The sequence below is a fragment of the Python bivittatus genome, unplaced genomic scaffold, assembly GCF_059951505.1.
Source record: "Python bivittatus isolate LINGU-HERP-01145 unplaced genomic scaffold, Pbiv_v1 ctg000160_np1212, whole genome shotgun sequence".
Lineage (NCBI taxonomy): Eukaryota > Metazoa > Chordata > Lepidosauria > Squamata > Pythonidae > Python > Python bivittatus.
In genome coordinates, this window is record NW_028277076.1 from 6,485,233 (window position 1) to 6,509,857 (window position 24,625).

Below are 24,625 nucleotides of genomic sequence, written 5' to 3' on the forward strand. Positions count from 1 at the left end.
GATTTGCTTACTAAAATAAGACTGAAAATATCCTGCACCTATTGAATCTTTTAACGTCGGTGCGGTGCCATTTATAACGCTCCCTCGAACCAAATGTTTCAGCCGTTTCCTCGGTAGGGATTTCCACTGAATAAGGAAGTGCTTCGGCATTCTGACACCGGCCTGGCTGCAAAGCGATTAGCAGATGAAATATCTCCTATGCGCAACTCAGGAACTGGGGTCAAAAAGGGAACATGATGGCAGTTTTACAGTTCAGTAGATTTTCAGTAGCCCCATGACAGGTGGTTGCATTAACACAAGACTACATATACAGCGTACTGGTTGAGCCATTGAGTACATCGCTCTTTATTTTTGAAGTTGGTCTGTGGATTGTCCCCATGATGTTTAGATTGATCCTTAGCGCCCATCCCATTGCACACGCTGGCTAGGAGCTTGAAGAGCTGTGGGTTCCCCATTCTGATTCAAGCTCATAGGGTAGAAGAGGAACATCTTAACACTGCTGAGGCGTTGACAGCTTTTGAAGTGTATTTCAAGGCTATGAGTTTGGAGAAGATGGTTGCACCATAAGCTACACCATGGTTGCACCATGAGCAGAAATGTGAGCAAGCTGGCTCCTGTCAGAAGTCACACCTACCTCCAAACTCAGCTCAAACTGGGATGCTTCATTCTAGAGCCCAAAACTGCATTAGCTAGAAGTTGACTAATTGGTCTCTTCAGCTCCAACTGTCCCCATTCCCTGGAATCATCTCTCTAGGCAGAGACCTTTTACCTCTCCAAATGGCGCGCACACAAGTTTTCAAACTGCTAATCCAGTTGCACTGGAAAGTGGAGGTGGGACAACTTTTGAGCTGAAAACATTTTGTGGCGCTTCCTTTTCCAACTCCAAGGTCAAACATGTAACCTTTCATTTAGAAAGCAGGCAATTGCCATCGAGCGGCGGTCCACCCTATTTTTGTTAGCACGGACTCTTGTTTACAACAATTTTGAAACAAGAAGAGGAATGTATCCACCTGGGCTGCCTCTTTCTAAGAAATCCATTAGCAGAAAAATTAAGTCATTTGGCCTTCATCGGCAGTTATTATGTGCCTACTGGCAAGCAGAATTTGCAGTTGCGTAAAGATTTTAGATTCTGACATACTATACTTGCTCATGGCAATTTTGCCCCCAACAATCAGGCAAAGAATTCAGTAATATACTAGAGTTGAACAACTTTATATAAATGAAATACAACTACACATATAGAGTTTTTCCAAAGAAAGTAAGGACCACGCTTAAAGAGAATGCAACGCTGAGTTCCAATGGTAGTCTTGCCACATTAAACAAATTGGAGCTTGACCCAAGAGAAAGACTTGATTCCTGTTAACTGTTTTTCCAAAGCTTTTTAGATTTTCTGTTCCACCTTTTGAATTTCTTCTTGCGAGGGCCCGCTTGCTTCTGGACGAACAAGGAAAAAAGGCCACATAAGCAGATGGTAAGCGGAAACTTGTACAGAATTTTTTTTTAAGTTTCTAGGCTTCATCGTTGTAGGGCAAAGACATTGTGCCATATGTTGCTTACTTATCCATACTAAAGAAAAGGACTTTGGTAACGTTTAGAATTATATGCTGCCCCTGCTCAGCTGATTTTCAAAATGAAGCGACAGGAAGGTGTCACAACTTGCGCCAGAAACATCTTGCTGCCAGAAGAGGCCTTCTAGCTCACCTGAACACTCTTGGGAATGTAAGGAGGGCTATTTGAAGTCTGCAAAACCTAGGGCATGTCAACAGCTAACGGTGACTTGGACAAGAACTAATGCTTGGAGAATTGGCCAACAGCGATGACTGTTAATACATAAATGGCATACCAGTGTGAAGGAATGGGACCGCCATTTCCAACAGGTCAGAAAAGGATGCAGTGTAAGTAATATCTAATCTAGGTCCAGTGTTAGTAGTTTAGGACAAAATCCTGAACAGCACTGCTTCCTATGTGTCAGTCTTTCTCCCCATAAACTATTCCCCAACTTAGAAAACTATCATGCCAGAGAGAAAGGAGAGAATGTACTTCTGGTAGACTAGTTTTCTACATGCAGGGAGAAGTGGTGGAGAATTATCCATCCTTGACATCCGTAGAGGCACATCCCACAATCTCAGCCCTCTCCACTTGCTGTGTCATCAAGTTAACTCTCATAGAGGAAAACTGGGGAGCCGTTCCTCCTGGATATTCCAGTGTTACCCAGCTTCAACCTGATGTTGGAGCATGGGGTGAAGGTTGGTTTTAGTTGGGCTGTCTATGCTTGTCAGGTTTTGCCCAATGCCCAATCACAGTGGGGAGGAACTTTTCAATCCCTGGGCCTCGCTCACCAAATGTGGTTCCCAGCTTCTGGGTTTGCAGAATATACCCCAAATTCAAGCAGGGCTTAAAATGAACCAAGCTCAGCAGATGCATCTCCTAAGTCTTAACCTAGTTAAGGGTCAACACCAACCCAACCATGACCTTCAAGCTGTCAGGTTTACCTTTCTCCTTTTCGTGCCTGCCTGCAAATCGACTTCCATCGCTTCGGCCAAGCTACCATTTTCCACAACTGGCTTCGCAACCTCTTCATCGCTGTCGCTCATAAAGTCACTGGGGGTCTCCTTGCTGGTGGCACTTTTTTCTGGGAAGAGTTTAGCTTTGAAAATAAACACTTAAAATTAACGTCAAAACTGTCCTTTTTGATTCCGCCTCCATAGCAAAGCATTGTGGCACATACCTTAGAGCACAGCTATGATTCTAGAAGATAGGTAGCTATGTTAATGAGCAAGCTCCCATTCCTCAGAACAAGGTTGAACAATATTCAAGGATTGCGCCAGGAAGCATACAGTCTCCGACCAAGATGCCAAGGGAAGAGACATGGACAGACCAGCCTGGAATCTCTGCTTGCTTCATAGTTTAAAACATTTTTAGCTTGCTCTTTAGCGGACAAGGCTCTCCCAGAGCCAATTACAAATATCAGCGATGAGGGAGTGCTTTCCCTTAAGCGTACAACAGAACAGATGAGGAAACAGAATGGGGCGGGAAGAGGAAAACAGCAAACTCAGGACCAGCTAAGTCACAGCTCACATCCTAACTTCAGGATGACCCTTTGGCCTTCTGGCTCACTTACCTGGGTACAGGTCGCTCAGGCTATCCTCTGTGTCACTGGCACCTTCATCGCTGGGGGGAGGCTCCCAAAATGCCCCTCTCTGCCTAGGCTTCCCCTTCCCTTCCCAAAGGCTGTTGTCTGTTTCTTGCCGCAGCTTTCGCCGCTTCTGCAAGAGGCACGCCGGAACGTACTCCAGCCCTTCCTTCTGGCATTCTTCAACTGCAAAGGGAAAAGGCAGCTCCTTCAGAGAGAGAAGGACCCAAGCAAGAAGGGAGGATTCCAGGCCCCATCTGCCCTGCCGACCTTCTTTTCAATCCACCGATGCCAAGCAGAACCTGTGGGTCCAGGGCAGTCTACCCTTCAATACCCAGCCCCCTTTCCTGCTTCTCTCCCCTTGGAGGAAAGCATTATCCCCCTCTGCCTTTTAAATCAGAAGCAGCATCAAAGTAGGTTTAGAAGGCAGAGGAAGCAAAAAGTGGCTTCTCCCCACAGTGGAACGGCAACCACAAGGCACGTTCCTTGACCGGGCTGGCCAAACAGGTATCCAGTTTGGGGCTTTGCGAAAGGAGCTCTGAGAAATCTGAACGGCAGGAGCCAAACTGACGCAGGCCTGGAAAAACCGCTCAGCGGCAACTTACATCGTCGGAGCGCCTTCTGATAGCGCCGGCCTTGGACGTGACGGAGAACGTGCTCCGGGATCTTGTTGAGATGGCGCAGGGTAAGTTTGCAGAAGAGCTGATTGCTAGGAAAAGGAGGAGTGAGCGGGAAGATTGAGTATTAAATGAATACGGGCTTACAGGCCCAGTCGCTCAACCACCTCACCTTCTAAACTGGCTGGGAATTCTGCAGGTTGCGATCCCAGGATGCTATTTCTGGCATGCAATCGAAGTGCAGAGAGGAAACCGGATCACGCTACGGAGCAGGCGTGTGCATTAGGCTATGCCACAGCCGAACAAACCACCCACCAAATTCCACCATAAACCCATCTCACTAATGTATAACATGGCTTGCTCTGAAGCAGATTGTTCAAATTTAAGCTGAGGTTCGGTTTTACCGTTCAAGCCTCCTTCCTTGCCTTTTCCTCCTCTCATTTGCCTCTGATGAAAGCAAAATAAACTCAACCTTCAACCTTTTCGAGGAACCCTTTGGACCGAAATGCAGCGTTCTTAAATACGGAAAGCAAACGCAACGGCCACTGAGTCCGGCGGCGGCTTTCTAAGACAGTAAGAAACGCCCGGCACGTACGGATTTTTGGTACTTGGCACAATGTGCGGTTCGTACTCGCTGTAGTCCAAGACGCCCGGGACCTTGCTCAGCCGCAGGTACTTCTTCCCAGCCGTAAAGGCTTGGAGCTCGGGCAACCGGCAAGGCAGCTCGTGGCCAGTCAGCGTGCAGCGGACCTGGAGGCGCGAGGCAGGGCAAGCAAAGACCGATTCAGATCAGTTTGGCCAACCGCCCCGGGATTTCCTCGTGGCGCCCCATCCTTCTTGAGCTTCGGAGCTCGGGCCGGGTGCTGCCCGGCCAACACGCCCTAAGGAGCAGCATGCCCGCCAGCGGGGGGTTCGCTGGCACCCCGCCTCGCCCTGGCTTCCTTCCCAGCAAAGGCACACCCCAGGCGGGCCCCCGCGGCTCACCTTTTTCCCCGGAGGGAGGACGCGCAAGCTCGGGTGCTGCTGCAGAAAACGCTCCAGGTCGCCGCTGCGGCCCGCCTCCTGCTCGCGCGGCGGCTCGGCCATCGTCGCGCGCCGGCCCGGGCCTCCGAGGGCGTGGCCAAGGCGCGCCGCGCGCAAGCCCCGGACCGCGAAGGGCGGGGCAGAGGGGGAGGGCCGCCAATCGCCTCGCTCCTCGTCCTCCCAGGGCTGACGCCTTAGGGCGGAGGCGGCGCGCCCCAGCACGGCTGCCACTTCCGGCTCCCGTGCGACCGCCGCGCTTGCGGGGCGAGTTCCTGGGGCCCGCGGGCGGCTGCGATCGGGCCCCTCCCTTCCCGCAGTTCTCGCTTCACTCACGTCCCTGGCGCGTGGATTAAATACTTCCATCCCAGCTGGTCGTGTTAAGAATGATTAAGTAGCAATTTTATACGTAATCCTTTACTAATCAATTACATTAAGTAATATAATACATTAATTAAAGGATATAAGAATGATTAAGTCGTATTAACGACTGTAATGTCTCAGCCAGGAGTGTGTGTGGGGGGGGCTCCTCCTCTCTCCCCGTCCCCGTCTCCTTGTGGGTCACGTCTGGGAGACCTCTGGCCAAAAGGGGGCACCCGCAAATAAGCGAGGAAGAGGAGAGAGAGCGAGCGAGCGAGCGAAATTATTATTATTATGGTTGGTCGCCAGGCCAGCCAGATGTTCAGACTGGACTTGGCATTTTGTCCACCTCTCGAGTCCTTCCCAAGGACCTGGGATAGGCAGATGTTGCTTGATGGTGTCAAAAGTATCATCATCATCATCATCATCATCATCATCATCATCATCATCGCCGCCGCCGCCCCAAATCGCCCTCGCCGGAGGATTCTCTTTCCCAGGAAGAGCATCTGCTAAAGGAAGTCGCTGCAGCGTGACCCGGAAGGGGAAACCTTTGACCCCCGGGGCAACATGGCGGCGTGGCGGCGGTTACTAAGCGACGCGGGGTTCAGGGGCGCTGTGGAGAGATTCCGGGCGACGAGGCAGGTGAGAGACGCGAGGCAGCCCCGCCTCTCCCTGCGGCCCGTCAGGCGGCCGTTCTGCAGGTCGAGTCCCGCTCGGCTGCGTCTGAGGGGCCCCCTTGAACTCAGAGGGGTCAGGGCGGGGCCGGCGTGGGTGGTTGAAAGGCCCCCGAGGCTCAGCCCGTCGGGGGTTATGGGCACTGGAGTCCCGAGCAGCCGGAGGGCCCCGTTCCGCCCTCTCGACAGCGCTGCGAGGAAGGCCGGGAAGCCCTCCTTTCGGTGCGCGGAGTCGCAGCCGCGGTGCGGGTCGTAGTTCAGCGTAAACGCGCGTTTCAATAAACCGCTTCAGTTTCAATCCACCGCCTGACGCGCTTTCGGCGGCCTTTCCCGGGCCCCCGACGCCTGCTCTCTCTCCCTTCAGTTTTCCTGCCTGGACGGAAGGAGGCTCGTGGCCCGCTGCCGTCTCGAAGCCCCTCCCGGCCTCCTGCGGCAACCCCGAGGTGAGGCTCCGCTTGAGTCGCCGGAGGGCCGGGGGCGCCCGCGAACTCCTCTCCCGGCCCTCGCCGCGAGGCGTATCCGGACTCTGCGCCCCTGCTTTTCCTATTCCCAGGGGCTGGAATGAGGGGGGGCGGTGATAGCTTCTGCCGCAGCCATTATTGCCAGCCATTGATAGAATAGCATATGCCACTTTACATTTCTCCTTGGATTTCCTTAAAAATGCCTCACTCTATGGGGAAAAAAGGCTTCTTGACATTCCACGAGGAGTAACTTGCAGCTTCAGCCTCATAACGGAGGGGCAAGTATTCTTTCAATGATTGGGAGGAAGGACTTTCTGCTGTAAAAGCGTGCCTTTGTAATTTCCAGTACATGCTACTGTGGGGTGTGAGATAACCCATGCCACTTCTGAGCTCTGGCGAATTTCCTTGCCGCTGTAGTATTTTTTTCTCCTGTCGTTTTTTCCAGAGATTTGCTGGAGGCCTTGCCCATCCAGAAACTCCTCAGCTGCTACCGTCAACCGCACAGAAGACAACATATTAAAATGGGGGCTTCTCCTCATCCCTATAGGTGCATTTTGCCTTGGCACTTGGCAGGTAAATATCACTGGTGAAAGGAGGGCTGACTGTTTGGAGCTTTCTAGCTGAAGTCTGTGTAAACCGATGGGTAACCTGGTACCTTATTCCCATGCTTCCTCACCCTTTTGGGTGGTATAAATCAAGCTGTTAGATGTCTGGAATTCAGTGGGACTCTCACGTCAGATAGGAATTGAGTGAATTACTTATTGAACTCAAAGTTCCTTCTCCAGTGCAGTTAATCTTTTGGTTTTAAGTAGGATTGGGTGCTAAACGAATTAAACAAAAGGTTTGGTCAATGTGCTTAATTGTCTCTGCTTTTATTTACTAGACAGCAAAATATTTAAAGAAAAGCATGTCCATTAATAATCACTAGGAGTGCCTTTTGTTGAGCAAGACTCTTTAAGGGTGTATGGAATTTCTTTCAAGTGTTATTCTTGTTATTCTAATTTATTATTCAATAGAGCAGATTTAAAAAGCTTGCTACTTTGTTGTGTAAATACATAATGCTGTTGTGGGAGAGAAAATCTGTAGATTGAGATGTATTTCTCACACTTTACAGCGGAACAAAGATTGATCTACCTTTATGTGGTTTATGTCAGGTTCAGCGGCGGGAATGGAAGCTGAAACTGATAGAGGAGTTGGAAAGCAGGGTGTCTGCGGAGCCAGTTCCATTGCCAACAGAGTAAGTGTCTTTTGGGAATGGTAAAGAGAATTAGAATTTTACTGAGAACATGAAATGGACATGTTCACTTTTATTTTGGTGGGCAAGACCAATCACAAAAGGTTTTTTTCATCAGAAAGAAAATTGGTGCAAGTGTTCTGTGCGCTCCCTTTTATCGCCCAGGATACACTCTACCCCTTCAGTCATCTAGAAAATAAATTCTCTTTTGTTTCATTTGAGCAACTTTGTAAAATGTACTATACAAATAATAATAAAATTGCTGCCAGGGCAGATGTTTCCCCATATGCTTACACTTTTGCAGGTTCATCTTGCAGAATTTAACTTGCCTCATTTCACTACTAACCGTTCACGTTGCTAGTTTTATGAGAACTATAGCCCTGGCAGTCGTAATTGTTCCAGTTAGGGGAGATGGGTGGCATGCAAATTTAATAAATAAAATAAATGAACTAACTGGCAGAGACCATGTTATATGGGGACAAAAGGTAGTAGAAAACCTACAGTCTGCTGGGTGTTTGAAAAAAGGCATGCAAATTCACCATCTGGGTTGTCTAAGCTTTCTTTATAGCAAGTTGAGGCCTGTTGCTTCTTATTTTACTATTATTTGCAGATAATTTTGTCTGCTCTCCCCCGCCCTCAATTATAGTCATATTAATCAGTGAAACTCATTTCTCACCATGAGCTTCTGACGTCTGAGCTATAACCCAGATTTCCCTTCCAATCTTGCTTTTTTCTACAGCCTCTATGAAGTGAACGAATTGGAATACAGGCCAGTGAAGGTCAGAGGTCATTTTGACCATACCAAAGAGCTGCACGTGCTCCCACGCTCCCCAGTGGATCCTGAGAAAGAAGCCAAGAATGCTGGCCGACTCATGTCTAATGTAGAGAGTGGAGCCCACATCATCACTCCTTTTTATTGCACTGATCTTGGGTGTGTATATTAGCAGCTAGAAGATGTAAATGCAATCTTGCACTCGCTCACTCTGAGAATTAAGTTGGTGGAAGTTCCCACTGAGTGCCTTTTTTTTTTTTTTTTAACCTGCAGGATAACAATTCTAGTCAACAGAGGATTTGTTTCCAGAAAGCATCTGAATCCAGAGACCAGATTAAAGGGACAGGTATGCTGTTTGCTTTGCAAGAGATTAGCACTGTCTGCTTAAAGAATAAAATAAAAATCTGCATCTAACAATAGGTCCTATAATTGAAATTATTTATAATATGTTTTGTAAATTTTTTTTTGTTCCTTTATATATTTGTTTTGGGTTTAACTAGTCATTGGAAAGGGACAGGAAAATGTGTTCCCAGAGCAAGCTTCCAACTGGATTTAACTTTACTAATGTTCATCTGTCAAGATGTGAATTTCCCCCATGTGATAAACAGATGTCTGGTGGTTTGGAGAGCATAGAAAGCTTTTGTTCACGTGTCACAAGGCTTTAGAAACTTCTGCTATTCATGACAACATAAATGAAATCAAACTGAGGAGCTGGTAGAAATACTAAAAAAAAAAAAAAAGGCCTGTAAATATCTACAGGAACAATTATCACATACATGGGCCAGGAAAGTAAACATTTTTTTCTGCCTGGAAAATGCATTTCATTTTAAGTAAGAGATTTTAATAGAACAAATCTTCCACAAGAAACACCTTTTCTCTGTAACATTGGACCAAATGTCACTGGCGTTGTGCTGTATAAGAAAGGATTTCCTCACTATGCACTGTTCTCATTGGTTTCTAAAATGCAGGAAGCAGAAGTATGTCACCCTTCCTCAAAGCCTGTGAATGTTGGGCATCTCTGCCTGTGTCTTGAAGAATATAAATTACAGTTTGATTCTTTTTTTTTTTTAGATCCAAGGGGAAATTGAACTCACCGGACTGGTAAGGCTGTCAGAACCTCACAGACCCTTTGTACCGGAAAACAACGTTGAACAGAACAATTGGTTTTACCGTGATGTAGATGCCATGGCAAGAGTCACAGGAGCTGAACCCATTTTTATTGATGCAGACTACAGTAAGTCCTCTAAACACGGGTTACTCCTTGTAGTTCTCCTGGATGTTGTATGTAACTTTCCTATCCAAAATTTAAGATGGAGGCGAACATCGGAAGTCCACTAGAAGGTCTAAGAAATTATTTGAATGGCATAGGCTGACTCTTTCATGTGGAGGCCTCAGGTTAGGTGGGCAACCTGGTGGCCACCAAATGCAATATTTTAAATTCAAATTCCTTACTAAGGGCAAAGAATTGTGGAATTTGTAACCCTAAACCACCAGAGGATCCCTTGCCTGCTTCTGTTTTAACTGCACGTGTGAAGAATGTGGGACTTGATGAAATTCAACAAGTGATAATGTCACCAGAATGCTCACGTGTGGTAGTGACATTTTGGAATAGGGACACAGAAACCATCACATGTTGTCTGTGTATTTATCTTGGTCAATTTAATATTAAATAGAGTGTTTCAAGATTGATTAAAGCATAAAATTGCTTGAAGGTGTAAAATAATGGGAAGCAGTTGATAAATGCATTGATATGCACTCCCTTGAGAACATGTGCAAATAATCTTAATGGCAGGGTGTTTGTCTCCGGGGAAAAGTCCAACTCTTGGGAAATATGAGAATTAAAAATTCCGTGAACATCAAGGGCAGGGGGTTGGGGAAATCTGACCTAATTTCTTGAAGCAATATTTAAAAGGAAGCCTCAAAGTGTTTATTCTGAGCTTTCTGAATTTGTGGGTTGTGAAAACTTACTGAATTGAGCTCCGATTTTATACCTGCAGAAAGCTCAGTTCCAGGGGGGCCAATTGGGGGCCAAACCAGAGTGACTTTACGAAATGAACACATGCAGTATATTCTTACTTGGTGAGTAGCAACACATTTATTTGAGCTGGTGGTGAAGATGAGGAATTTTAGATCTGCAAGCGATCAAGTAATCCAATTGTTAAAAATCCCCCCCCCCCAAGTATATGTTAAGCTACTGCAGGCCCTTGACGTTTCTTTTATTTCTTGAAGTTTATTCATATATGTGGCAAGTTATCAGTAGCTTTATACCTGGTGCAAAGATTCCAATCAGCCTAATGCAAGTACAGTGTTATGTGTACTATATTGATTCCAATGCCCTAGATTTTCTGTGGTTTTACCCACATATCAGTGGCACAGGGGAAGGTGGTAGATTTTCTGTAGTGTGAATCCTGTAATCCAGGATTTTTTTTTTTCTTCCTAGCGGTTTCCCGAAGTTGCAGGGTGTTTTTTCAGATCAACTGAATGTTGATCCAGTGGTTGCGACAGGATACTGACACAAAATATTCTGTCAATTACACAGCTATGAGTTTTCTATTATTTACTCTCGTTGTTGTTGAGAAAAAAGTTCTCAAACTGAAACTCCTGTTCTTTTAAAAAAAATAAATTCTCGGAGCCTCTGGTCAAAAGGGAATGTTTGTTAAGGTGGTTTGCTTCTCCGTGGGCCACACTGCCCATCCACTCATGAAGATTTATCTTCATTAACCAAGAGATCTAGAAGTCTAGAAATAAAACAGCCAATTGCTTAGCTGGACCATGCAAAATGACCCAGCTGACTTTAACATACTGTGCACGATCTTGCTCCAAGTCAGACATTTGCTCCTTCTGTGCAGGTATTGTCTGTGTGCTGCCACTTCCTTCTTGTGGTACAAGAAGTTTATTCAGAAGGTGCCTTTCTGAGTCTTGCAACTATGCTGCTTGAAGAGCTTGGCTGGGGTGCAGCTTCCAAAAGGGGCAATCTAGCCCAGGTCATTGAAGAACGGAGCATTTCAAAGATTATGTGGGACTCTTTGGTGGACTTCAGCGATCTGAGAACCTAGCCCAACCCTGGAGTCGTTGGAAACCAGGCAGAACTGCTCTTTAAGTAAGCTGATCTTCATGTATTTGGGGAAGCATTACTGGTATCAGAAGCCAGAATTTAAAATCTGACAGTTCAGTAATGGGGAACCTTAAAGGAGGGGAAAAAAAATATTTTCAACTGTAGGCTAATCAATAAACAAGAAATCTATGAAAATTAGAGGGCTTCAAAGTCAGAGGCAGGCTATGTTTGTGGTAATACGAATCAAGTTTCTTGAAATATTGACCATAAATAAATTGTGTCTTTTTGCAGAGCGTTCATCTCTTAAAGTGATATTGCATGGGGGGTTAACAGAATGTATGGCAAAGATACTGTTATCTCGCTTGCAAATGGGGGTATATGTACATTTCGGTTTATAGTCCCAAAAATGATATGAAAAGGGGACAGACAGCTGCCACTCCTTTTTAAAAATTGAATTTATAGTAATTGAAGCACACACACAAAAAAATCAGTCTTTTGTTTAGAATTTTATTTTTATGTACATAAAAGCTTGGTGGCCTGCATACATACATCTATCCAAGTTTGGTGGCCAGCTCTTTAGCCTTGGCTTTCTCAAGCTTAGCAATACGAGCAACAGATTTGGGGCCCAGGACATTTCCACCCCAGTGGCGGCGAATCTGGAACAGAAAAGCAAGGTGCATTTGAAAACCAGAAGGAGATTCGGCAATACTGCTGCATCTTTGCAACTACAGTAGTTTTTCCATCTGCCTGTGTTAACGTGTCTTTCTGAAGTACTAAAAAACTAACAATTAAGAGCACTGAATAGCTTGCTCCATATACTTTATTTCAAGCCGCTTCAGTACCTGACTGCTGACTGCATTTTAGCAGGCTACGCAAACAGAATCACCCCCGAGAAGAGAAACAGAACCAGAAATCTGACAGGCACGTTCTTACCTCATCGTATCTCTCGTTGTAGTTGGTCTTGACAGCTTCCACCAATTTAGCCAGGGCTCCTTTGTCCTCCCTGCATAGGAAAAGATAAGGTCAGGCTATTTGCAAGGGTCAAGGCCACCATTTCAAGATGACCACTGGCTAAACGCAAGAAGCATATTCAGCTGGTATTCTAACGGTGCCACAACCCACAAGAGGCCCCTGAGCTTCGAGCAGTTATTGAAAGAAGTACCTGCTCAGTTACCATCCAAACTAACTCTCGATTAGATTTGCTGTGTACGGACTTTGGCAGGCCCATAATCAAACCTCCATTAAAGGCTACTTACGGATTAACTTGGGTGAAGGCCACGCAAGTGCAGGTTTTCCGGTGGACAAGGCGACCCAGTCTGGCTTTGCCTTTGATGATGCAATAGGGGACCCCCATTTTTCGGCACAAGGCGGGCAGGAAAACCACCAGCTGCACCAGAGAAGAAAAGCTTCCATTATGGGGTGCTGTGGCATCTTTACGTTGGCCAGAGGGTGGAGACTTGGTCAGTGGCAATTGCTCAGTGTTAAAAAGCTCGTATGGTTTTGCTCTTCACAGGTGAGTCAGGTGAAGAAATTCAAACATCACTGCAGTAGCCAAGCCTGAGCAAGTCACAAGGGGGTTCTGAGAACTGCTTTGTAACAATGGCCCCTTCCAGCCTCACAAATTGTCCGGCTGCTTTTTTCAAAATAGCTAAGTCACTCTGTGGAAGGAAAGGGGAAAGAATGCCACGGAGTGACGCAAAGGAGCTGTTTCTTCACAGAATGGAAGGCAAGTCCTAACTGAGTCCTTAAATGCTTGAAAAGGATCCTGGAGCCAAGAGGGTAAGATTAACACTGGGCAATCTAGGGAAGAGAACCCAGGTCCCAGATTCCTTATTCCTGCATTTTCTCACTGCTTGCTTTTTTTCCCCAGTCCTGTTAAAATACAAGACTAACATGCACCCTACTAGTTTGTCAAAGAGGAAGGGAAGAATACCCCACAGCCTTGGAGGCAGTAGTGTTGCTTTTGGGACTCCACCATGCTATTGCACAAAATTTGGACTTTGGAAATACAAAAGGACAGACTCTTCCCATTCGCTTACCTCAATGGGGTCTACATCATGTGCAATCACCACCAGCTGAGCCTTCTTGTTTTCCACCAAGGTAGTAACTGTGTTGACACCTGGAAAAAAAAAATCAGTAAACTAAATTCACAGCACAGACTAGGCTGTACAAAAATACAGCGCTCTTGTCTTTAGAAACACGTTAGGATACATTATGCCATCAAGGAACAGAACAACCTGCTAAAGCTCAGGGTTAAAAAGCTCGTGTATTTGCTCTTCAGTCTGCAGTTCAGGTGAAGAAATTCACACATCATTGCAATAGCCAGTTGTCAACAGAAAGAACCTGGAAGACTGTCCTTTTAGCTAACCGAGCTTAGGAACACGATACAGAGATGTTCAAAAGTTTACCTGCTCTCAGCACAGGAGGCCTTTTGGTTGGAACATCGCCCTTTCCTGCAGCCTTCTGCTCTGCCCGAGCCAACAGCCTCTGTTTTTTCTCTTGCTTAGTCTCAGGCCTGTATTTGTGAGCCAACTTCAGAAGCTGAGTAGCTGTTGAAAAAGACACGTAAATGAGAACCGGAGAATTTCTTTATCCATCCTCCTACCTTCTTAAAAGAGATCTTTGTGCATCAGCGATCTTGGTGGTTGGGAGTCATCAAGAAAGCTCAGATATCTGCTACCATCATCTGCACGTTGGAGAACAACCTTCTTTTCTCTTTCAGGCTAAACCCAAAAAGGTGTCTGCTCCCTCCCCTATCTTTTCATATACCTCACATTATTCATTTAGAATCTAGCCAGCACATTCATACCCCAAAATCCCATTTCTATTGGCACATAAGTTACTACACTCTGAATTGGCAACTGAGTGCCATGAAATGTATGCCGTAAGTTACCGTATTTAGGTACAGCTATGAAGGGGAAAAAAGTTTGAGGCTTGGCCCAGCAAGCTGTTGACCATCTCCCTTTCAACCTCCCTCCCCTGAAAATTTATCATTGGCAACCTTTGTATAAGCACCAGGAACAGCATCCTATACAGGAAGACAATTTGTAGCCCTGCGCTTTGCAAAACAGTAAGACAAGCTGTTCTGCTCAGTCGCCTTCCTCTTATAATCAAACAAGATCACGATTTACCCGTCTGGCGGTCCAGCGCTTGGGTGAACTGGTTCACTGCTGGGGGCACCTTCAACCTTTTGTAAAGGATCGCCCGCTGGCGCTGGAGTCGGATGTAGCGAGGCCATTTCACAAAGCGGGTCAAGTCACGTTTGGGCTGGATATCCTGGCCTGAAAGATGCAGCACAACTCAGAGGACTGGTTTGTAAGCTAGAGGTTTCTTCAAAAACCAAAGGGGCATCAGCATCAGAGATCTTGGTGGAAAGGCTTGTCAGCACTGCCACTCAGTTAGCAAATATTCTTTTCCATCATTTGCTTGCACCCTTTTCAGAACATTAAACTTCCCCAAAACGGACAGATCTGCCAAACCCAACAGACTAGGCTCTTCCCCTCCTCAATCAATATTTTAAACTGACTCTCTGTTTAGGAGATCTATATGCCACTTTTCAATAAAGAAACTTCCAAGCTTGTCATTTCATTATTCAGTAACAATAGTAAAAGCAACAAAGAATAAACAATTCCAGGAAGAATCAAGGGCAGCAATAAAGTTTTCCAATATATAGTGAAAGCGTTCCTTGGTGGGATCTCCCTAACCTTTAGAAGGCTCACTCAACAGCTATTACAGCCAGAATAGGGCAATTTCTCCAGAATGTTAATATCCAGGAAGGCAGATCTTAACAGTCTTCCAGATAGCTTGGTTCCAAGCTGTCCAGGGCTTTATAAACTTACAATGACAACCTGCAAATGGCTTGGTCCTAACTGGCAGTCAGTACAGAGCTTTCAGCACAGGATACATACAGTAAAAGCACCCTCACAGAAGATCTAGCTACACAGGAAAATACCAACTAAACGAGGTAGCAAATGCATTTGTTTCAGGGTCTTGCTTCAAAAGGTTTTCGAGAGAGGATCTCTGAAGTGGCCAGAAGCACTTCGCGACCACAGGATGACTGCCTTTAAGCCAGAATGGCTGGCGTTTTCACCTTGCAACATCTTTAGAGAAGGTTCAGAAAAAAGCCTCCAACACCACTGCGTAGATTCCAGCGAGCAATTTTATTTACTCATATTGTGCCTCTTTAAAGTGGCTTACGGAGCTCAGAAATGCAGTCGAAAACCAGAGTCTGCAGAACTGAATTAGCAACAACTTCAAGTGGAAAGAAAGCAGCAGCCAGCTGAAAGAAGCGAACAGTACCAGAGTCTGTTTTCCCTAAATGGAATTACCTCCACATTTGTCCAAAGATCAAGTAGATTATTAAAACACCTTGATGCAAAAACAATTTTGCTCCAATTCCCTGTCTGATCAAGCTCCTTGGCATGTAAGGAAAGACCTGCATCCCATCACTGTCCCCCTCCCCAACTCACCGATGCCAAAGTTTTTGGGCCTCTTCTCAAAAAGAGGGTTGACCACCTTCTTGGCCTCCTGCTTCTTGACTACAGCAGGGGCCGGAGCCACCTTCTTCCCCTTGGCCTTCTTTCCCTTCGGCTGAAAAGGTGAAGCGCAGGTTAGTCATCTGGAAAACACGGATCAGACAAACGACCCGGTTCTAGCCTACGGCGTAAACGCACCATCTCCTATAGATCTTAAGGTGACTTTTCCCAAGCTGGCTACCACACTCAAGGTCCCAGCCGTGCCACTCAAACGGGTCTGAAAGCCTGTTGCCGCATGCAACGTGAATCCATTTACAAATATTAACCTTCAGATCAAATCGTCGTCACTGTCCTAGGCCAGCCTAAAGTATTAACCTCATCCAGCCAAGACGGACTATTACTTCCAACGCTATCATATCATATCACATCAAAGCGGTTGGGGGGAGCAGAACTGTCGTCCGGTCCGTTTCTCTGGTTCCAGTCGGCAAGACGGCGTGCCTGATGTGCCCGAAGCAGCAGCTCAGCTTCTCCCAGAGAGGAGCGCGCGGGCTGCCTAAACGGCGACCCGACGTTTGCAAAAGCGGGCGAGGCCGAAACTCAAGAGCCCCCCCCCGGCCGGCTCCCCGTCCTCTTTCCCTTCTAATAGAAACTGCCTCGGGTTCGGTAGGGTGCCCGGCCCTCCGATGCGGGGTAACGCCCTCCCAATCGGGACTCCGAAGGGCGGATGGCGACGGATTGAAAGATCCCCCCCACCAACCCACCGCTAAACCCAACGCGTCGCCGGGACTCACCATCTTGGCTGAAGGAAGAAAAAGAGAGAGCAGTGCATGCCGGGTAATATATCGCAGCGACGCTTGGCCTCGCGAGAGGTCAACCCTCAATCACGCGGGAAGATCCGGAAAAGGAAGCCCAATCTGTCTTTCGGCCCACGGGCTCTCATCATAGAGACGATAAACGGCTACCGGGCTTTTGCAGACTCCTAGAGCGTCCTCGAGGGGCGCGTCACCCCGCGCTGCCACGGAATAAACAAGCGCCCTTTTCGGATTAGAAATGCTGGATTAAGAAGCGGGAGCAAGAGGGGCGGGTGCAGGTGAGGCAAGAGCGTGAGTTTTCAGATGGTCGAATTGCTGTCTCAAAGCACTTTCGCCGTACTTTACTTTATCTCTAGTTTTTCAAATGCTGGGAGCAAGGCTCTAGTCCTCATTGGCCTTATTCCCACGGCGCTGGGAATGGAGGCTGCCCCTTTTGCACAGTATTCTAAACCATGAATTAGCTGCGTGACCGGGAGCCGCTCGACCCAACAGGTTAAAATGCGGGTGGTTTGGGGTTCGTTGCGTCGTGTGAAGGCAGCCGCGCTTCCAGTTCTGCCCCCGCGATTAGTTAAATAGAATCCGAATGTATCGTTTTCTGAGATTTGGCCCACAGACCCTCCATTTTGATTATTTGCTTTCCTGGGAAAAGCCGTCAGTTAGTGGCTGGACTGTTTATGGCGTCTCTTTTCTTAATTTGCTTTTTAATATTGATGGAGACCGGAGGCAAACACGTGACTCCTGATGACGTTGATGCAAAGTGCAAATTTTAACACTGAAAAGTGAAATGTGATGTTTATGGGCAATATTTCATTTTTTAAAACATGGTTTTAGATTTTTTTTTTAACGCATTTTTCTCTGGTTCTCTGGACTTGTAATTTGTGAAGACAATTTGTGTTTTCTTTTTTCGTTTTTTTCTCTCTTTTTTTGGTTTTGTTCCTTTCCCAGCCATGTCGCAGCAACGGGTCCTACCCCAGAGTAAAGAAACTCTCCTTCAGTCCTACAACAAGAGGCTGAAAGATGACGTCAAATCCATCATGGACAACTTCACAGAAATAATTAAGTCCGCAAAGGTAGATACGTGAGAAGAGACCTTCCTCCCCACTTCCCAATTCAATTCTCCAGCCTAAATTTTTGCAGGCCTGATTGTAAGTGTTCGCTGTTTCTTTGCCATATTGCTCATGCTTTGAAAATTTCAGATGATTCTAGTGAGTGAACCAAGTGACATAACGCAAAGAAATGGTGAAACAGATTTCATTAGCGGCAGGGAAAATTCTTGACGGCTTTTTAAATGACCAGAACGTTGAACTTCATAGCAGAAGGAATAAAGTGATAGTTCCTGGAAATCGAAGTAGGCATTTCTTTTGCAGAAAGGTAGCGTGCATTTTGAAAAAAAGATGTTGACTTGGATAAGAGAACAGTCTCACCCTGGTTCACAAATCAGGTGATTTACCCTTCTGTCCCAGGAAAACATGCAGATTCTTGGATTTCACTTCCTGGTTCCTTTTGCAGATTGAAGAAGAAACCCAAGTTTCTCGGGCAACACAAGGCGAGCAGGATAACTATGAGATGCACGTCAGAGCTGCAAATATTGTGAGTGGGGTCGATTGGAGAATTCTCGAGTAGAAGAGTTTTTTTGTGATTCTGCTCAGAGATGAGTTGCAAACCTGCCTTTTAATTTAATCAGTGTAATGAGAAAAGTTGATGCTGTCATCCACCCTAACAAGCAGGGTTTTAATTCTGCCCCCCAAGAGAGCAGGGAGGAGATAATCCATGACTGAAATTGCTAACAACTCTGATAAAATTTGGCCATGTTTTTAAATATGTGGATCTCCCCTTCAGGTCCGAGCTGGCGAATCCCTCATGAAGCTGGTCTCTGACCTGAAGCAATTCTTGATCCTCAACGACTTTCCTTCTGTCAACGAAGCCATCAACCAACGCAATCAGCAGTTGCGAGCCCTGCAAGAGGAATGCGACAAGAAACTGATTGCACTGCGGGATGAAATCTCCGTCGATCTCTACGAACTGGAAGAGGAGTATTACTCTTCCAGGTACAAATAAATCCATGGAGAATCCTGTGATAGCCACACCATGGCCTCTTTTTGACACTGGAGATAGTGGTTGTACTCCAAGGCCGCCTAAAATTATGAATGTTTCCAGGGGTGGTGCTGGCAGTCCTCAAAAATCAAGCAACTCGTAGTTCCTGGTTTGCAATTCCATGCAGCTACTCAGAAGGGAAACACTCCATGGCAATCTGGAGCAGCCAACTCCTGGTCCCTTTTTTGCAATCTCCCAAATGAGAGACTGGGAACTGGGGTTAACTCAGTGATTTGGGGTAGGGCAGTGGCGTGATTTTTGAGCGCCTTTGTAGGCTTAACACAACTATTTCCTTTAAAAGATCCTCCCCCCCCCCCCTTTGAGAAAGGGCCAAAATTTTCAGCACCAGGTGTTCTGGTGGTTATCTACACTTAATCCGCTACAGAACATCTCTCCTAGTTGATATCGGGGTACCAATTGCTAGAAGCAATTTTTGAATGAGAAAGGGTCTGGAACCTGTGGCATGTTCTCCAACCTTACTCCCATAATTGGGGTGATACGAGTTCAAACATCTCCCTATTTTAGTATGGTAGAAGTGGGATGGTCTTGCTGGGTGGGGAACTCTGGGGGTTGAAGTCCACACACCTTAAAGTTGCCAAGTCTGAAAAACACTGGTCTCGGAGGTATAGAATAAGAGCATATGGAAACCCCAGAGTTGCATGCAATCCCAAACTGCCTCTGAATTGTAATTTTTAATATGGTAAAAGAGGGGAGTTACTATATCCAGGAAGAATAAGCATTCTATTTAATTTGTTTAATTTAATTTTAATTTAATCGGATAGGCAGTCTTCACACAATATCCAGAGCCCATCTTCTGCGTTTATGTAGTGCAGTGATTCATCGATGAACCAAGTGGGTTTGGTTTAAACAACATGCTCAGAGAAAGAGAAACCAAATCAAGGTATATATGAAACAAGCTGTAAGTTTAGTGGGTTGTATGTGAGCCGCTGTTAGGCCTTTAACGAATCTAGCGAAATACGTTGGGCAAACATCATTTAGACTTTATCCTGACTCCCTCCACTTCACGTGGAGACTACAGACTGTAGTTGAGTCCCTGTAAATAAAATTGGGAGTAGTATGTTTATAATACCCCATCCCAATCTTTTGTTTTGGCATTTTTAGAGAATAAAAATGTCAGGTGGCATCTTGATTGGAAGGGGGCTCAGCTCTCCTGAAAAAAAAGACTGAACTGGATAGGGGACATTTTAAAAGTCTCCCTCAAGCTCAACTTCTGATGATTTCATGAAGACTTCAGTGTAGTTTTCTTAACAATACAGAAGTGGTTTGCCACGGCTTTCTTATGAGGTATTTTTTCAGCTTCCCAGTCGTCTTAAACCCTGGTGGTCTCCCATCCAAGTATTTAGCCTGTGAGGATTGGCCAAGGTTGGCTAGGTGTTGTTTGGTGGCTGCTGAGTTCCTCTCAACTGAGGATCTGATTCAACCGGACACTTCTGTGCGCTGTAGAGCCCAGCCTTACGCGTGGCTAGTCGTATGTCCGGATGTGTTTATAGGTGCTTTCATTGTGACCTCCGTGGGTCCTACATTTCACTCCACTCAGGTTTTTTTCTGCCTTCAGGTTTATACTGATGCCTTTTTAGCTGAACCAAAGATCTCTAGGCGTGCCTTAAGAACGCATGTAGAGAATGCATTTGCATGCAAGAAATAATGGAGGCTGGCAGGCGGATGGGAGGCAGGGGAGAGACTTTATTAGCTGTTCCTGTTGGCGTTACTAGACTAGTTGGTGCCGTTCTCCCACCTCTGGCCCAGAGATGAGCTGGAAATGAGTTTGCACAAATCGTCACAACCCTTTGAAGGCTGAACGCAGGAGTGGGGAATTTGCACCCCTGATGAGACTCCCTCAACGGTTGCCGTGTTGGGGTCCAGAGTGAGGCAGGGTGGGTTGTACAACTGGGCATTCCCCAAGATAGAAGCCCAGCCAACACGTGAGGAATCAGGTAAAATCAATTCCTCTTTACCATTTGGCAGCTTGAACAGATTGTTTGTACCGTGTCAGTGGCCTCTTTTTGTGTGTGAATCACAGGAACCGGTCCTGCACGCTAGGTTTTAAAATATTTGGTAAGCCATGTTTTGTTCAAGGAACCACAACTGGCTGGGTTCCTAAAGTGCAATGAATCATAAACGATGGTTTAGAAATTACACTGGCTAGAATCCCAGGACAGACTACGCGACGGCAAAGCGTGAGGGGTCAATCAGCTGAGAAATCCCAAAGGCCTTATTCCCATACAGGCCAGATCCTGTATCTCCACCACTTATAAGGCAAGCCACATGCAGTTTTGTATTTAAAACTTTTTCTCTCTCTCAATCTGTGATAGTTGAAACTTATCCTATTTAAGCATTTGATGATGGTCTTATGTCTCTCTCGTATCTCTAATAGTATACGTGAATTCCCCTAATGATTACTGCAGCTTTATTATAAATAAAACTGTGGTGGAAAAAAAAAAGGTAAATGTCAACCTCAGGCTGGTTTTTATTTTATTTTTTTAACCCACGGCTTGTTTGAGAGTCTCCTTATTTCTCCTCCTGTCTTTTATGCATAGCTTGCTCCTCTCTCTTCGGCAATTTGTCTGTATCCTTTTGCAACTTCTGTCTGCTTCAGGGCAGGGCAAGGAAGAAGATGGGGCAGGATTCCCTACAAAATAATGGAGGGAAGAGGAACCAAAGGCCCTTGGATGGAAAAGCGCTCCCATTCCCACCCTACAATCTCCCCAGCTCTGCTCGGGCACCTCCAAAATTCAGCCATATTGCTGTTGCATTCTGCCTGTGTGATTTGAGGCAGCTCTGGGCACTTTTCAAGGGTGAAAATGGGAGCCACGCACTTGCCAAAGCTTGCCATTCCAACCCTCTTCTTTAAAAATCCAGACTCCGCCCCTTCTAGTGACATCACTTCTGACCCTTCTGGTGGGGAGGACAGTGAGCATATTTCTCACGCGATACCCATGCGTACACTAACTCCTGTCAACTCTCCAAATATTTATGCCATGAGAAAAAAAGAAAGGGGTGGGAATTATCCTTTCAAGATTGTTGTGGTTAGCAACTACAAGCCTCAGGGCCAAATGTGGGCCACTGCCCAATAGCCAACTTAGAGCAAAAAGTGTGTGCAGAGTGACCGATGCTGGCTGCTAACACAAATCAGTGATGTCAAAAGAATTTCTTTTGTGCTTTAGACGATAATCAGATTTAAACAATCCCACAAAGCTGGCTGGTTTCTTTCGTTGTGGGCTCCCAACTCAATCCCCAGAACCCATGCCTGGGAGCATTCCTGCTGCCCCGAACTTGAGAGAGCTCATTTTTCAAGTTCTGGGTTGATCTGAAGTCATCCCCCCCTTCAGCAAACCAGGGTGGCCATTGTTCCTATCATGATACCCGGGGTTCAGATTTCTCCCAGTGGAACAATGTCTCCGAAATAGCTTTGGGATGAATTTGTTGAAAGAGCCCCACCTAACCCTGGTTCTGGAGAGAGGAGCTGCAACGTGTTGCTGCCGCCTCCTGAAAGATGTTGCTGTTTTCTTAACGCTGTTGCTTCTGTCTCGCTTTCCTCCCCTTCGCCTGCCTGCCTGCCTGTCTGTCGCTTTCCTTGATGGTCCTCGCTGCCTTAACGGGGGTCTTGTTCTGCAAAGCTACGGCGTCTGTGATGCCCCCAATCTCTCTCTTTCTGAGGCCTACTGGAGACAAGAACCAGCAGCGTCACCCCTGGAAGGTCTCGTCACGTCCCTGGCCGCCGCCACCAGCACGATGGAGCAGAACCTTCCCGCCCCGCAGGGCTCAACGCCTTCGCATCCGCATATCAACGGGCACGGAGTGGGTCCTCCGGAGCACCCCTAAAAGGGGTCACCTGTTCCATCATTTCCTGATCCATCATCCAGGGGTCACCTGTTCCATCATTCCACCCCTAAAAGGGGTCACCTGTTCCAGCATTTTAACCTCCTGTTTTCAGCAGGCGTTGGAAACTGCCTTCCTGTGGTTTCAACACAGCTTTGCTATTCTGGAAAACGCTTTTTGCCCTCAAGAGGACATTTAACGTCACGGTCCAGAGATTCCTTAGAGAGATGCTCAGGTTGGGAAAACAGCCTCTCTGTCGTTGAGATCTATTTTTCTGTTATTTCGAGAAGGAGAAAACCTGCCCCCCCCAAATACCGCTGAGTTAAAAATCCCAGAAAATCCAACCCACAGGGCTTAAGGTCAGACAGAGCAGAAATACTGGTTGCCACAGGAAGAGAACCACAAGTTTTCCACCTCTGCGTGAGATGTGATTGCAGAATGTTTAAGGCATCCTTTTCTCTATTTTGTTTGAATCGCAGTTGAAAATAGATTGGGTGGGGTGTGGGTTTTTTTCCCTTTTTTGAATAGGAATTTGGAAGCAGTCTTGTTTTTTTCTTCTCTAGATTTTTAAAAGTATTATTCTCTGCCACTTGCTGAACAAAATTCCATCACTTTAAATATTTTTTTATCTGTCCGGGTTAACTTTCTGGATGTGGGTAGTATTGTTTAAACAGAAGAGACATCTTTTAGCAGCTGTGACATTGGCAATACTTACTAATGAAGCAAGTCAGACTTTTTTTACCTCTAGCTGTTGGCAGAGAAAGTCCTGACCGGGTAAATATCAGTATGTTTACGACCTATTAACAGGATGGCTCTTTAAAAAAAAAGACTGCTTTCTTTGTTCTGGAAATGGCATGATAGTTGCCACATTTTTCCTCCTACCGCACTGCTGTACCTTCCGACATAAACGTTAAGTGGGCCAAGTTATTTTGCTGTGGACATGGGACATTCATCCTCAGCAGCTATTGAAAAGGGTTTATAACAACCTCAACATAAAGGACAGCTGTAAAACAAACGGTTTCTTTGTTTGGCCCGTTCAGATCGCCAAGAACGTCATAGTATTATTTCGTCTTCCTCCTCATCAGCCGAATAAGCTAATTCTTACATTGCTCACTCTGCTAGCCGGTGTTAGCCCCGACGCGGCTTCCCTTTTTGGGGGCAGGATTCAGAGGGTCGCACCGGGTTTCTTAAATGCTTCGGGATCCACGGATCAAGTTGTACATACTGGGGTCGTCGTTTTCCAGCCATGAAAATCGTTCTGTCCTCTGCAGCGATACATGTTCACCAACTTAGTGCATCTAATAGCGCCCCGACATTGTCGATAGCAAATAATTCTTCCTCAGTTTAACAACAGGGACGTGGCCAGGCTGCAGAGGAGCTGGTGCTGTTTAACAATAAAATAAAATCTGGCAACCTTAGATGCACGTTTAACGAACAGTGTTAAAAATGTAAAAGAGATCAATGGGGTTTTTCTTCTGTAATAGTAAGGTATACTGTGTCTCTTCTTTTTTTTAATAGTTATTCTTTTTCTTATTGTACAAGACTCTGGAAATAAAGCTAGCTGAGTTTGGTGGCGCCAAAGGCTTGGATAGTTCTTTACAGCGCAAACGGTGTGAACCAGGAAAGGGTCTCTGTCGAATGAAACCGAACTGCAAAATTCAGACGTTTGTTTCCCTAGATAATTCATGTTATGAATGCATGATGTTTTGGGGCTCTAGTGAATCGGCTCGGTGCAGATCCGTCCTATAGCTTTCAGAAGTATGTTTTCACGGCTGCGCTGGTGCGAAACAGTCGCTTTAACTAAGCCCGCAGGATGCCCTGCGCCCCAAACTTAAGAATACAGGCGAAGCCATCGCTAAAACGTTGGCTGCTTTGGGGTTCGCGAAGTTTAAGAAAAAGCTAATTAAACTAGGGACCCCGACTCCAAACTGGAAAACGGGATCCCGAGTCTTAGTTGATGGAGAGGACCGCGCCTTGGCTGCTTAATCCAAAGGATCCCGGGGCATCCTATCCCATCGAAGCAGGGTGGGAAACGGGTGGCGGCTCTGCTTAGCCGGGCGGCAAAGCGCATCCGCTCG

The 24,625-nt window shown here is 46.2% G+C and overlaps 4 protein-coding genes and 4 non-coding genes across 10 annotated transcripts; 2 read left to right on the top strand and 6 right to left on the bottom strand.

Moving 5' to 3' along the window:
- Positions 1 to 1,196: 1,196 nt before the first annotated feature.
- On the bottom strand, positions 1,197 to 5,483 carry SURF2 (surfeit 2). Of its 2 annotated transcripts, none has more exons than XM_088147054.1 (6): positions 4,735 to 5,483; positions 4,382 to 4,500; positions 3,739 to 3,842; positions 3,122 to 3,319; positions 2,493 to 2,647; positions 1,197 to 1,434 (listed from the first exon to the last, which is right to left on the bottom strand). In XM_088147054.1, the coding sequence occupies exons 1-6, from the start codon at positions 5,134 to 5,136 to the stop codon at positions 1,360 to 1,362; spliced, it is 1,053 nt and encodes a 350-aa protein (XP_088003180.1). In that variant the 5' UTR covers positions 5,137 to 5,483; the 3' UTR covers positions 1,197 to 1,359. The 2 variants fall into 2 exon arrangements, with proteins under 2 accessions (XP_088003180.1, XP_088003179.1); XM_088147053.1 differs by having other exon boundaries at positions 4,346 to 4,500.
- Positions 5,484 to 5,625: 142 nt separating this feature from the next.
- On the top strand, positions 5,626 to 11,616 carry SURF1 (SURF1 cytochrome c oxidase assembly factor). The gene is made up of 9 exons (XM_007420573.3): positions 5,626 to 5,772; positions 6,169 to 6,247; positions 6,711 to 6,838; positions 7,420 to 7,502; positions 8,239 to 8,430; positions 8,545 to 8,617; positions 9,343 to 9,505; positions 10,269 to 10,350; positions 11,121 to 11,616. The coding sequence occupies exons 1-9, from the start codon at positions 5,698 to 5,700 to the stop codon at positions 11,185 to 11,187; spliced, it is 942 nt and encodes a 313-aa protein (XP_007420635.1). The 5' UTR covers positions 5,626 to 5,697; the 3' UTR covers positions 11,188 to 11,616.
- A 197-nt stretch (positions 11,617 to 11,813) lies between these two features.
- RPL7A (ribosomal protein L7a) lies at positions 11,814 to 15,940 on the bottom strand (the record flags this gene model as incomplete). Its single annotated transcript, XM_015887927.1, has 7 exons — positions 11,814 to 11,982; positions 12,260 to 12,329; positions 12,583 to 12,713; positions 13,366 to 13,445; positions 13,735 to 13,875; positions 14,458 to 14,607; positions 15,796 to 15,940. Coding segments are annotated over 7 exons (822 nt in total), but the record flags the coding sequence as incomplete, so codon positions are not given.
- LOC112540584 (small nucleolar RNA SNORD36) lies at positions 12,797 to 12,874 on the bottom strand. The gene has a single exon (XR_003084677.1). It is a non-coding gene; the product is annotated as a small nucleolar RNA SNORD36 (small nucleolar RNA).
- On the bottom strand, positions 13,569 to 13,645 carry LOC112540585 (small nucleolar RNA SNORD36). The gene has a single exon (XR_003084678.1). It is a non-coding gene; the product is annotated as a small nucleolar RNA SNORD36 (small nucleolar RNA).
- On the bottom strand, positions 13,952 to 14,017 carry LOC112540588 (small nucleolar RNA SNORD24). Its single transcript, XR_003084680.1, has one exon. It is a non-coding gene; the product is annotated as a small nucleolar RNA SNORD24 (small nucleolar RNA).
- On the bottom strand, positions 14,679 to 14,753 carry LOC112540586 (small nucleolar RNA SNORD24). Its single transcript, XR_003084679.1, has one exon. It is a non-coding gene; the product is annotated as a small nucleolar RNA SNORD24 (small nucleolar RNA).
- A 777-nt stretch (positions 15,941 to 16,717) lies between the features above and the next one.
- Positions 16,718 to 24,119, top strand: MED22 (mediator complex subunit 22). Of its 2 annotated transcripts, none has more exons than XM_088147056.1 (5): positions 16,718 to 16,891; positions 17,559 to 17,683; positions 18,123 to 18,203; positions 18,453 to 18,661; positions 22,386 to 24,119. In XM_088147056.1, the coding sequence occupies exons 2-5, from the start codon at positions 17,561 to 17,563 to the stop codon at positions 22,744 to 22,746; spliced, it is 774 nt and encodes a 257-aa protein (XP_088003182.1). In that variant the 5' UTR covers positions 16,718 to 16,891; positions 17,559 to 17,560; the 3' UTR covers positions 22,747 to 24,119. The 2 variants fall into 2 exon arrangements, with proteins under 2 accessions (XP_088003182.1, XP_007420633.2); XM_007420571.4 differs by having other exon boundaries at positions 16,723 to 16,891; positions 22,346 to 22,701.
- Positions 24,120 to 24,625: the final 506 nt, after the last annotated feature.

What these genes read in the sequence shown, in the direction of transcription:
- SURF2 (XM_088147053.1), bottom strand. Translation starts at nt 5,136, where the DNA reads ATGGAAGTATTTAATCCACGCGCCAGGGACGTGAGTGAAGCGAGAACT. An exon ending in GTGCCAAGTACCAAAAATCC is followed by an intron (nt 3,843 to 4,345) that starts GTACGTGCCGGG and finishes TCCTTTTCCTAG; the next exon opens with CAATCAGCTCTTCTGCAAAC. An exon ending in CCTGAGCGACCTGTACCCAG is followed by an intron (nt 2,648 to 3,121) that starts GTAAGTGAGCCA and finishes TTATTTTCAAAG; the next exon opens with CTAAACTCTTCCCAGAAAAA.
- SURF1 (XM_007420573.3), top strand. Translation starts at nt 5,698, where the DNA reads ATGGCGGCGTGGCGGCGGTTACTAAGCGACGCGGGGTTCAGGGGCGCT. An exon ending in CCTCCTGCGGCAACCCCGAG is followed by an intron (nt 6,248 to 6,710) that starts GTGAGGCTCCGC and finishes CGTTTTTTCCAG; the next exon opens with AGATTTGCTGGAGGCCTTGC. An exon ending in TTTGCCTTGGCACTTGGCAG is followed by an intron (nt 6,839 to 7,419) that starts GTAAATATCACT and finishes GGTTTATGTCAG; the next exon opens with GTTCAGCGGCGGGAATGGAA.
- MED22 (XM_088147056.1), top strand. Translation starts at nt 17,561, where the DNA reads ATGTCGCAGCAACGGGTCCTACCCCAGAGTAAAGAAACTCTCCTTCAG. An exon ending in AAATAATTAAGTCCGCAAAG is followed by an intron (nt 17,684 to 18,122) that starts GTAGATACGTGA and finishes TTCCTTTTGCAG; the next exon opens with ATTGAAGAAGAAACCCAAGT. An exon ending in ACGTCAGAGCTGCAAATATT is followed by an intron (nt 18,204 to 18,452) that starts GTGAGTGGGGTC and finishes TCTCCCCTTCAG; the next exon opens with GTCCGAGCTGGCGAATCCCT.